The following is a 12,015-nucleotide window of genomic DNA, read 5'->3' on the forward strand; positions in this document are numbered from 1 at the left end:
CACTTAGTGTGGCAAACAACATCCAAAATATGGTCAGAATGACAACCTAACGCAACCAAAGAGACTAAGTATGAGCCTGGTTTTTCAGACATGAAGAAAGGGATATACAATCCTTTCCTCCAAGCAGATGTCTTTTTTTTTTATTTTCCTTTTGGTACATGAAAAAAAGTGGAAGCGGAAACCAGAAGGTATAGATAAACATGATAAAGGCAAAGCACCCTGTAGAAAATATTCCTAACGATTTTTATTACGAAAAGGACCACCGATATATTAATAATTATCAACAGAATAACAAAAGTAACTAAAATTACAAATATATCTTTTGACCACCTAGCAATGACTACGAGCACTAGAGCGAGCCGAAGGCGTGCCGCCATAAGTGCCCCTCCATCACTGGAGCTGGCCAAAGCTTATCGAAGTATGGCTTGTAGTATTAGACAGTCGGGGATAGTCGGGAAGTCGACGTGCTAGGACCCGAACGCAACAAAGCAGCAACCAGCGCCAATGATGAAAATTATAGATCGGAACAGACAAACTTGTAACCACAGCGACAAACACGAAAACGGAATAGATCCTAAGAGATCTGCCGGACACACAACTCCACATTCCCTCTGGGCGACGCTAGACACACGATCTAAGCAAGCATAGGACAGGGAGGATCTTATTATGCCTTCAGGATGCAACCATCGTCTCACCATCCTGCAGGAAACACTGAAAACTAAACAAAGAACGAGAACCCTCCCACCGGGAGGAGCCATAGTCCGCCAATCACCAATGATGTCATCGCCGGCAAGAGGACGAAACCCTAGATGGGTTTTGCTCAGCCGCCTCTCTTGGAGCCGTACTTATGGATTTCGAAAAATAACTAGTATCATTATTATATTCCTAAGTATCTTGCACCGTCAGATTTTCAAAAAAATCCAGTTCGCTCGAACATGCCCTACATGTCCGGAGGAAAGCACCACATGGGAGCAAGGCTGCCGAGAGAATAGTATCCTACGGATGGGATCCGTACCATGTCACCATCGTCGTAACCGAACCTCCGGTGTTCCCTAACATACATTGTGCCACCATCTACCGGTCTTGTCAGGTATGACTCCCCTCTGAACTCATTTTCTTGTTTAGCTAATAAAGAACAACCGTTCGAGTAGTAGATGTGGTTTTTTTCTACGTCGCCACATGTCGGCACGTGCACTGCCTTTGATGAGCTCCTTGATCCCAAAAACAAGGGGTAGTCACCCAAGTAATGCAACTCTGGCCACTTGTAAATATGTGTATAGCCATAGCCGGCGAGCTCATAAACCCTAAAGGAACGCCTGCCGTCCATATAGCATTCACCGCCATCGCAAGCTTACCACGCAACTCGAATATGTAGGCAGAGTTATCGCGGGGCCTCTTGGTCATTGCTCTGTCGCACATTTGGACATCCAGCCGATGGGTGGCGATGACCACCGGAGCTCCATCATCGTTCACACCGATGGCGAATCTGAAGAGGCTCTCGCTAAGACGCGTTAGGCCATAAAGGTCACCACGAAAGAAGATGATGTCCTCGAGCCTCTCCATGCCATCTCCCTCTAGCGTCCACCCGCGGTCCCGGCAGCCAATCCTGCACAATGCGATTTTGCAACCACCGCTAGCCATTGCGGCGAGGATGCAGCTGCTCGACGTAGGGGCCTCGGAGAAGATGATTTTCCAGATGATGTTTGGGCACGGCGCGTGGCGTGGACATGAGATCCTCGTCTGCTTCTTGGACAGCGTCACCTCGGCTCCAGAGAAGAGATTCAAGATCATGATCGGGCTCCGGTTCGTGCTCCTAATTGGGCTCGTGGCTATCCAGCCGCCGTCGTAGGAACCGTTGATCCACGAAGCATAATTCAATCTGAGCCTGCTTGGGAGCTGGACGCGCAGTACGCTGTCGTCCTCGGGGCAGTAGAGGCGCCTCGATCTCTCCTCCGTCGTCCGCCAGTCACGCGGCGAGAGCAGCAGCACCGGGAGAGCCGGCGGCGCCGGGTGCTGCCACACGGCGGCGCGCCACAACCTGCAGGTGGCGGCGAAGCGGACGCGGCCACATAGAGACGCGACCTTGGAGCGGACCAAGCCGAGGAGGTCGTCTGGCAGGTCAGACCACTGCTTCGCCGACGGCGAGCTAAGTTCCATGCTGCCGTCGCCGGTTGATCAGCCAATCGATTCAAGTCCAAAGTTTTTTAGCCAAGATTAGAGTTCAAAGCTGAGAACCGAATCCATATATCTAACCCTAGCTAGCCGACGCCACTATGATGAGGCGTACAGCACCCGCGCGCGGACGTACGTGAAAACAACTCTCACAGAAGAAGATAATTCAGATTTCAGAACCGAAAATACACTACTCCTATATACTAGTATATATCACATCGTTTCCTCCCTGAAATAAAAACAAAATCAGACACTGTTTCTTGTTAGAAAAACTTCGACCAGCATAGGGCAAGATCCCTTTCTTAGTTATATGTTGTTGGATAGATGAAACCTATCCACTGAGGTGGATACCACCCCACACTTAATTCAACCGCGCTTTTAGCTGCGACTCGAATCCGGGTGGACAAGCTCCACACCCTAAGCTCTAGTCACCAAGCCATCGCTTGGTTCTCAATAATATCTACTCCTTTTGTACCACTTATTAGTAGGTCAATTAAATCGGACTTACGGAAAAAACACTTCGCGACCCATTCTTGTCCCGCCCCCGTGCGGGTGAGCGGGGGAAACCCTAGGCATCGCATCTCTCATCACCCTTTTGCCCTCCTCTCCTCTGCCGCCGCCAGCCCGGGCTACCGGGCATTTCCTATGCGGTCTTGGCGGCGATGGCCGGACATTCCCCACATGCGTGGATCTATGGCATTGCGGTGAGCTTCGGTCTGATGGCGGTTCGGCATAGCCGGGTAGTCCTGGTGGTAGTAGGCGGACATTCCCCGCACGCGTTGAGCTATGGCACGATGAGGCTCGTTGGTCGCTAGTGCAAGGTCGACGACGCCCTCCCTGCCCAGATCTAGCCCCATCTGGGTCAGGGTGGGCCACCCCAAGCGCGGTGCCGATGCCCCTGGAGGTGGAGGAGGTGTGTCGACAGGGCTGGGTGGTGGCGGCGCTGGCGGTCGACCTGCTGAAGCATGGCGGCTTGGACTTTGCGGGCCAGATTGGGCCTGGTCGTACCAGTACGGGCCTGGTGTGTCTTTGCTGCCACGTACGGTCGGCTACCGCAAAGGTGGTCGAGGTAGTTACCTCCAGCGCGGCTGCGCTACTACTACCCCTAACTCAGATTGTAAACGATATCAAAAGATTGGACTAATCATGTTTGATCCATTCCATTTCCTTCTTCTAGGCCTCAAGACAGTGACCACACTGAGATGGTGAGGATGGATCCAAGACCATATGGTAACACGTGCTGGCGGGCAGCATGTTGGATGGAGCACAACAGATCGTCATGGGTGGTGGTTTTGGGTGACCACAGTGAGATTTTGGTGTTGCTTGCTATGTGGCGATTCGGTGTGCTAGGAGCATAGTGGGATTTCTCCGGAGGGCGCAGCAATTGCGAGCCATCTTTGTTTTCCATCGATGCCAGTGTTGGCATTTTTTTCTCTTTTCGTTATTTTTCTTCTATTTTGGGCATGGTTGCGCCACGGCCCCACTAGACCACAACACTAAATTCCCTACTGAGGTTGGCCGGGAAAAGTCCTCAGTGACAACATGCAGTTGGTCACAGATACATAGAAGGCAACTGTCCGTAGTAGATGTGTGTTGTATACTGCTCCAATTTGCTCGTTGTATCTTATAGTTGCTATATTAATAAAAGGTGGTTCTAACATTGATAAACGCAAAATGAAAAAAAAAAGTTCAAGTTGCCAAATGGATCTTCAAGTACTTTTGGAATTTTGGAACAAACAATGTCGCAAGCTAAGAATTGGAGACCTTTTATTTAATTATTATTATTTCATAATATAATAGTAGTATATACAACGTGATATTTTACCTAGTTGCACGTCATGCCCGAAACTAATTTTGTTTGGATCGTTGACATGTCCAGCACTCGTCTCGCTGAACAAAACGCTATCTGAGGCCGGCATATTCTCCCATCGACAAATACGGCGGCGCAGTTAACATAGTCAGCAATGCAGCAGCTGAACAAAACGCCACAGAAAATCAGATACGGAAATGAGCGGTGCATGAAGCTCAAAACGGGAGAAACAATAAATTCACCAACGTTCTCTCAAAGCAACAGGAAAAGCCACATGATCAGGTCATGACGGGGGGCATCTCCCTTTGAGACGCAAAGAAAGCACAGATAATCAGCAACCTTTCACACGGTCAAGCCAGCCATGATCACACCCTAAGCTAGGCCAGCCAATGAGACACAAAAGGAAGATATCGATTCTATATCATCTACACACTTTTCAGACCGAAAGAGATTTATTAGCTGACGAAGAGTCAGAGTTCAGCTAGGCCGGTTAAAACAAGAAGATCCCGTTTCCTGTTAGAAATGACAGATTAACCTATGATCTATACTTGGAGAGTGAGATGAGACTGACAGCTGAATGGTCGAAGTGTTCAACTTCAAGCAAAATACACCATAACACAACCCACAGAAACCAAACCAGTAGCATGTCTAATTCACAAATGATGGCAGGCATAGACACAACTAGACAGATCAAACATCCAAAATGTGGTCAGCAGTAAAGTACACCAGATCTGCTCAATGACATCCGGCCAACTTCTCCTCATCCTCTGGAAGATCTGGGACTCTGGAAATGCAAAGGTTTGTAGAGCGACTGAGTATCCTACCTGAGTAAACATTGCTCACATAGTCGACGATTTTTTATTAGTTGGGTGTGGCCGGTTTCGATAATCGGATCCAAAGGCACATCCCGGCTTGTGCCCGTGATTATCTATTCTCAGGAATTTCACGACCTTGTAAAAATCCCGATATTTTTTTACCAATATAATAAGGTGGGGACTGGGGAGCCTTTCCCCGGTTATTATCTGGGAAGGAAAAGCTACATTATCATACATTATCAGGGACATCTCCCTTTAAGACGCAAAGAAAAGCACAGATAATCAGCAACCTTTCACACTGTCAAGCCAGCCATGATCACACTCTAAGGCATTCCACCCAATGAGACAAAAAAGATTTTTAGAGACGGCGAAAGAGACTGAATACACATTATTGATATGCTTTCAGACCAAAAGTGATTTATTAGCTGATAAACAGTCAGAATGTTCAGCTGGGTTGGTCGAAACACCAAGATTTTGGTTGTAGTCAGTCCTGGTTGCAGTTACAGCCTAGTCAGATCAAGAAATGATAGATAAATCTTTCATACATGGAGAATGAGATGAGACGAATGGTCAAGTGTTCAAGCTGAACCCAAAGTACACCATAACAGAGCTCACAAAAAAAAGATGCGATCTACTCCGTATTAAAAACACGCTATTCAAACCAAAAGAGATTTATTAGCGGATGTAAGAATCGGGATGTGCAGCCAGGTTGGTTGACACAAGGAGATCCTAGTTGCTGTTGTAGCCTGATAAATCAAGAAATGATAGATGAACCTTTCATACATTGAGAATGAGATAAGACTGATGGCTGAATAGTCCAAGTGCTAAGTCAGAAATGATGGCATCGTAGATAGAACTAGACAGATCAGACTGCTAAACAAGGCAAATCATCATCGGGTTAAACATCCAAAATGTGGCTAGAAATGAAGTACTCAGCACATAAGCTACGAAATTAAGACAAAGAACAAAGATTTTCAGGCATGAAGAAAGGGATCTTTACTTTATATCATGTACAATCCTTTCCTCAAAGGAGATATGCCTCTTTTTTTTGTCTTTTCCTCTTTCTACTCTTTTGCTTTTGATATATGCACAAAACAAGGGACAGGGAAACAATAACAGGAAGAAAATGTGTCCTTTCTCTTTCAAAACAACACGCAAGATCGAAACGGAAAATGGGAACTATGTCAAGAGCTTTAAGTATATGAGCGCTTACACCAGTCACTCGGTCCTGTCGAGGCCTGGACCGGCATCTCCAGCAATCTCGTTATTCCCACTATCTCTTCTACTTCCATCTCAAAATAGGGTGGTGGGCACCTGAGCAAGCAAGGAACATCAAGCAAAGGAAGCCCGACGCTGCAAGTGCCTCAGGCTCTGCTCCATGCTGACCTTCACCATCTCCGCGAGCATCTTCTTAGCCTTCCCACCACGGTCCTCCCCGTCTATTTGAGATGCAATGTTGCTAACGATGTTCTCTAGTGTGTTTGGCTGCATCTTCGACCTCGAGTAAGGTGAGTTCCGCAGTAAGTCCAGAAGAGCATGAGCCTTGACTCTCGACTTGGGAGTGCCATGCGCTGTGAGCTCGAGAAGGCCAGGGATCACTCCTTCATTTAGGATGGGATCTCTGTATTTACTCCGGTCGCTCTCGCACATTGTTAAGAGTGCTCCCACGGCATGCTCTCTACCTTGAAGGGAGCCTTCCTCGAGTACCTCCACGATGGTGAGCACTCCACCTTCTTCGGAAGTTAGGGCCACTCGGCCTTGATCAAAGGCAAGCAGTGATTCCAAAAGCGCGCAGCACTTGTCAGCTGTCTTGGAGGACCTTTTGCCACCCCTCATTAGCTCTATCAAAGGGGGAATAGGTTGCACAGAAAGGATGGCTTGAAGGTTGTCTGCAATCGTGGAGAGGTTGTACAGAGCCATCACCGCATCGTTCTTTGCTTGTGGATTCCCCTCTTTGAGGACCTTTACAAGGAGAGGGATTGCTCCTGATGCACTTATCAGAGGTTTATTTGTAGATGAGGCTGAGAGCGTAAGGATAGCAGCAGTTGCATACTCCTGTAGGTTTAGATCGCTCGACTGCAAGTAATCAAGCAGCGGCTCAAGCGCACCAGCATCCAGTATTTTGATCTTATTCCTGCATAGATGAAACAAGACAGGGTCAGGAACAATGTGACCAGTTCTACTCTTCTGCAAGCTAAACACTGCTGACAAAGTTTGTTAAACCACCATGCACATTTCAGATAATAATCATGTAAACAGAGAACACATTATTTGCTGTACTATGTCTACATGTTCTCAAGGAATCTTACACTACTCCCATGCTAATTGCAAGAAGAAGAAATTTCATCCCAAGATAAGTTTTGGCAGAGACAACTCACATGCAGTACAAGGTCCACACATGGTGTCTAGTTAAGTACTAGACTATGACGAAACAGTAAGTCAGTACTCAGTTGACAGTTCAGCCACTAGGCCAGCTACTGCAGAGATCTAAATTAAAGGCTCTGCAACTACTTGGATACTATCCAAGAGGACTGAAAGTTGGAAGTATGAGCACCATGATGAATTATCATATAGCTAGAATTGTTCCAGCTCAAATCTAACTTCACGTTCTGAAAAGAGCACCATAATTGTGAGATTATGGGAGGCTACGCATTCTAAAACATCCGGTACATGGCTTCCATATAATTTAATGTCTTGAAATCCTTATTCATGACGTCTACATGGGTTGAACTAGATCTGATCCCTAAAGAACCAAGACAATAACTTGATTTTATAGCTGTTGGAACAGTTGATCCCACTAGAACCAGTGGCAGCCAATCAATTCTACAGAAAATTAAAGAATTGACTGAACTCTGAACAAAACAGTGGTGATCAATTGATCACTTGTTTAGCTTCAGAAAGCAAAGGGATACAGGAAGGGTGGGTTCAGAATTCTGGTATATAGCACCATACTTGAGTGATTGACTTCTCTCCGCAGGTTGGCTCGAGTCCTATCTAACAACCATGAGGTCAACATGTTGGGATATATAGTATCTCAAGCAAAATAGCTCACGGCATGGGCACAGAATTTCCGAAGGAAGCATGGGAGGGTAACTGTATCTTGACCACGGCAGTTGGAAAGGGAGGAAATATTAGGCAGGCGGCCCGAGGGAAGAAACCTTTCACAAAGAAAATCAGTGGTACTTCCAGGCTCCTGCCGCTAGATTTTTCTGGGAAGCGGCCAACCAGGATACGGTGGTTGGCGAACTTAGGTCAGCTTCCAAATCAGGCCAACTGTTTCTTCCGCCAGCATCCAAAACCGACCGTTTTCTTCGGTCTTCCAGTTACTTGCGGTCATTTCGTAGATAGGTAGATATAGCACGTTCTAGGGATCGCGGATTGGCTGAAGGGTTATTGGAATGAAATCTCTTTGCTAGCAGCAGATGCTATGCGATTCGCTCGCGTGTTTGAAAGAAAGCACGGCGATGCTTCACCTGTTTGATGGTGTTGGTTGGTCACTAGACTGAAATCTCCGGGGTGCGTAGATATCCCATAGCCGGGTTTTGGAATATGCTTTGGGAATATATGTGTGAGACAACTACGGGGCAATAATTCAGGGAGAGTATGCATCATGGTACAGACAATTGCACATCATGAATTGACCATGATACTGATTTTCTACCGGTGGCTGAAGAAATAATTTTATCCAACAACCACCACACGACTCCGCAATCTTTCTTTCAGGGTACAGAGGAGAGGACCACGGAAGGGGCCATGTTGTTGAGTAGTATCAGATATTTTCTGAACGGAGGGGGAAATCGAATTGATAAGCCGCCATGACTAAATAATTGGAACGAACTGTACGACGAAATCAGCGGAATAATTGGGGATTAAAACAGACCCATAGATACAATAGCTACACGATAAAACCGAAGAGGTTTCCTAGGATCCTGCACGGTCGCGCGGAAACAGCCGAGGAATCGAGGAGGAGATCGCCGGGTTCGGGAGTTTGAAATTTTGACAGAAGCAATCCGGGCGGAAGAAGAAGAAGAAGAAAACCGTGCCAAATCTATCGGGATTTTTAAGTGCGCTATACGAAGAACGTGAAAATTTACAATTTTTGCAACAAGAAACGAATACAGAGACTAGCGGAGCATAGGTAGAGGGATGCAAGGGAGGGATGTTGCGCACCTCTCGTCCCTGACTGCGAGGTTGAGCAGCGCGAGGAGCGCGGCCTCGCCGGCGTCGGGCGCGCCGGAGCGGAGCATGGCGACGAGGGGCTCGACCGCGGCGGCGAGCTTCCGGCGGTGCCGGGCGGAGGCGCGGGTGAGGCGCCGCACCTCCCGGGCCGCCTCCACCTCGCCTGCCCGCACCCGGTCCACCAGCGCCCGCAGCGCGGCCAGCTCGGACGGCCGCTCCGCCGGCGAGGACGGTAGCAGCTGGTCCCCGCACGGGCCCGGCGAGTCCATCTCCTGCTCCTCGTCGGGGTGGGTGGCCGTCTCTCTCTTGCTCCTTCTCAGCTCGGTGTGGGGGCGCGCTCGCTGGGCGAGGAGGGGTGGGTCAGTCCGTCGTGCTCTACTTATTCAGAGCGCGGATGGCGACGGCGACGGCGAGCCGATTAACGGCGACGAGAGCCGTTACCTGCCTCCGCCGTTCCGTTCCATCCGTTTCAGCTGGCTGTAGCTTTCCGTTTCGTGTAGAGTGATTTGTCGGCCGTGGACACGGGGAACTGCGCCCGGCCACATACGCATCCGCGGCCGGGAGTTCCGGGACACGTCGGTGCTGATACTGCAGCCACGTCAACCCCATATGTGTGTTCTAATAATATCTTTCTTCCCTGTTCAGCTCTAGGGGCCAAAAAAAAGCTTGGGGATTATCTTCTAGTTAAGAGAAGCCAAGACATTTCTAACCCCGTTCTTTCTTCTGCCTCAAATTTTTATCTTGTGTTAACCCTAAGATATCATCAGTATTGTACTATATGCCTTGAGCTGCTCGAGATCTAGTTGCATTTTTGCTTGTTCGTCTTATTCGTAGAAAAGATTAAATATACACCTTGATTGAAAAACAAGCTCATCTTAATTCAACACCAGCACGCCCAATTTAGCTAGAGCATAATACTCCTTCTAATGTGGAGTAATTATGTGATACTCCGTATTTTAAAAAGGAAATGTGACAATTTATTAGCTATGTTCAATGGATGGGGTTTATTCCTTTTAATGTGGATGAGATTTACTCAAGCAAATCTACAAGATTAATTTACTGCTTCTATATGTGTGGGTGAGTTTGTTTTTCCATTCTTCGGAATGAAATAAAAAAACAAAAACTTATTGGTTTTATTAGTAGGTATGCACGTGGATTAAGAAAGTTTGACTAGTAATTTGGTCAATAAAATATGAATTATATGTTACGAACAATATCTTCGAAACTTTGGGTTAAATATCAATGTAATGGTATAGCATTTATGACATATATCTCATATTTTGGCCAAAGTTTTCGAGACTGGATTTTGTACACCTACGCATGGGTGAGGGTGTTTATGTCACCGTCCATTATGCTTTCAGATCCGGATAAAAAGAGAAGAGAGAAAAGAATCTTTTTATCTACCATGGAGGGCACGAATCCTGAGAATTAAATGTATGGTGACAGAAACACCCACACCTATGCATGAGTGTACAAAAATATTTCCGCAAAGTTTTCCTTAAATTACGTGCATGCCATATAAACTAAAAAAGATGAAGTACTATTTCTCTATTTTTTTATTTACTTCACGTTCTGAGATTAATCGAAATGAAGTTTGACAAAAAAACAAAAAATATGAACTACCATAATATCAAAGGCATATAAGATGAACATACAATTTATGGTGATTCTACTATAATAAATTTTACATTGTAGATGTTGATATTTTTTATGCTAAGGCTGTGATGGACCGTGCTGCGGGTGGAGAGGCAGGCCGCGACCTCAAGGCGAGGGAGCGGCGGCACTTCAGGAGGTGAACGACAATGGTCAACTGATGGGGAAGACTGGCCAGATCGTCCTTGGCGCTGATCTACGGGTGGAGAGGCTGGCGACGACCGCTGATGGGGTGCGATAACGACTGAGGGGTGCGACCGGGGCGAGGACGGGTGGCTCAGTCCGTCGTGCTCTACTTATCCATAGCACGGGAGGGTCTGGATGGATACGGAAACGAGGAGGCAATTAACAGCGACAGAGACGGCGACGTGTGTCGTTACTTGCCTCCACCGTTCCATTCCATCCATTTCCGATGCCCGGGCCGTGGACGTGGAAAAATGCGTGTGTCCACATATACATCGCGGCCGGGAGTTCAGGGACACGTCAAAGCTAATACAACAGCCGCGTCGAGCTGTGGCTAAGTCGGAAATAATCTAAGTGTTCATTTGATTCATAGGATTCACGTAGAAATTGTGTAGGATTTAGATTCAATGGATAATTGTTCCTACACTAGTTGTTTGATTCATAGAAACATATCATATAGGAAATAATTCTATAGAAATCTTGTAGCGCAAATCCTATAGGAAAAAACTCATCTTCCCATAGAATTCAACTAAGTATGACATCCTAATCATATGTTTTTGCTATTCCTATTTTTTCCTATGCTATGAATCAAAAGAGCCCTAAAGTAGGGCAAGCTCTAAAAAGGAATTGTAGACCAAAATAGATATATAGACAATAATGCCATATATATGAATCTAACATAATTATATGGTGCAATAAAAATAGAAACGTATTTGAATATAAGCACAACCTAAAAGCGTACCAATAATAAAGGTTTAGCGATGTCTAATACCTAAGCAATGAAAAAGATTTACCCTTTTCCTTAAAAGAATTGCTAAATCTATCGGTATAACACTTTTGTATATTTCGTCCTTGCTCTATCAGGATCTCTGCTCCTGTTTAGTTCAATAAATTATATAATATAAATTAAAGTAGACTGATAAAACATAATCCATTAATTGCATATTTAAATTTGATTTAAGTCACACCCTATAAGATAGCATATATACCCTCAAGTCCTCCTTAAATAGCCCACTGATGTCTACGTGTGCTTCTATTCTTGTAGACAGTGTTGGGCCTCCAAGAGCAGATGTTTGTAGAACAGCAGCAAGTTTCCCTTAAGTGAATCACCCAAGGTTTATCGAACTCAGGGAGGTAGAGGTCAAAGATATCCCTCTCAAGCAACCCTGCAATTAAGATACAAGAAGTCTCTTATGTCCCCAA

The 12,015-nt window shown here is 46.3% G+C and overlaps 1 protein-coding gene across 1 annotated transcript; it reads right to left on the reverse strand.

The window, feature by feature from the left end:
• Positions 1-5,768: 5,768 nt before the first annotated feature.
• LOC124695174 (U-box domain-containing protein 4-like) lies at positions 5,769-9,245 on the reverse strand. The gene is made up of 2 exons (XM_047228055.1): positions 8,968-9,245; positions 5,769-6,931 (listed from the first exon to the last, which is right to left on the reverse strand). Exons 1-2 carry the CDS (start codon positions 9,243-9,245, stop codon positions 6,130-6,132), a joined length of 1,080 nt encoding a protein of 359 aa, XP_047084011.1. The 3' UTR covers positions 5,769-6,129.
• Positions 9,246-12,015: the final 2,770 nt, after the last annotated feature.

This window comes from Lolium rigidum, chromosome 3 (assembly GCF_022539505.1).
Source record: "Lolium rigidum isolate FL_2022 chromosome 3, APGP_CSIRO_Lrig_0.1, whole genome shotgun sequence".
Classification (NCBI taxonomy): domain Eukaryota; kingdom Viridiplantae; phylum Streptophyta; class Magnoliopsida; order Poales; family Poaceae; genus Lolium; species Lolium rigidum.

Excerpts from the sequence above, each read along its gene's own strand:
- LOC124695174 (XM_047228055.1), bottom strand. The coding sequence starts at position 9,245 with ATGGACTCGCCGGGCCCGTGCGGGGACCAGCTGCTACCGTCCTCGCCG. Across the intron at positions 6,932-8,967 it reads CTCGCAGTCAGGGACGAGAG|GAATAAGATCAAAATACTGG; the intron begins GTGCGCAACATC and ends TCATCTATGCAG.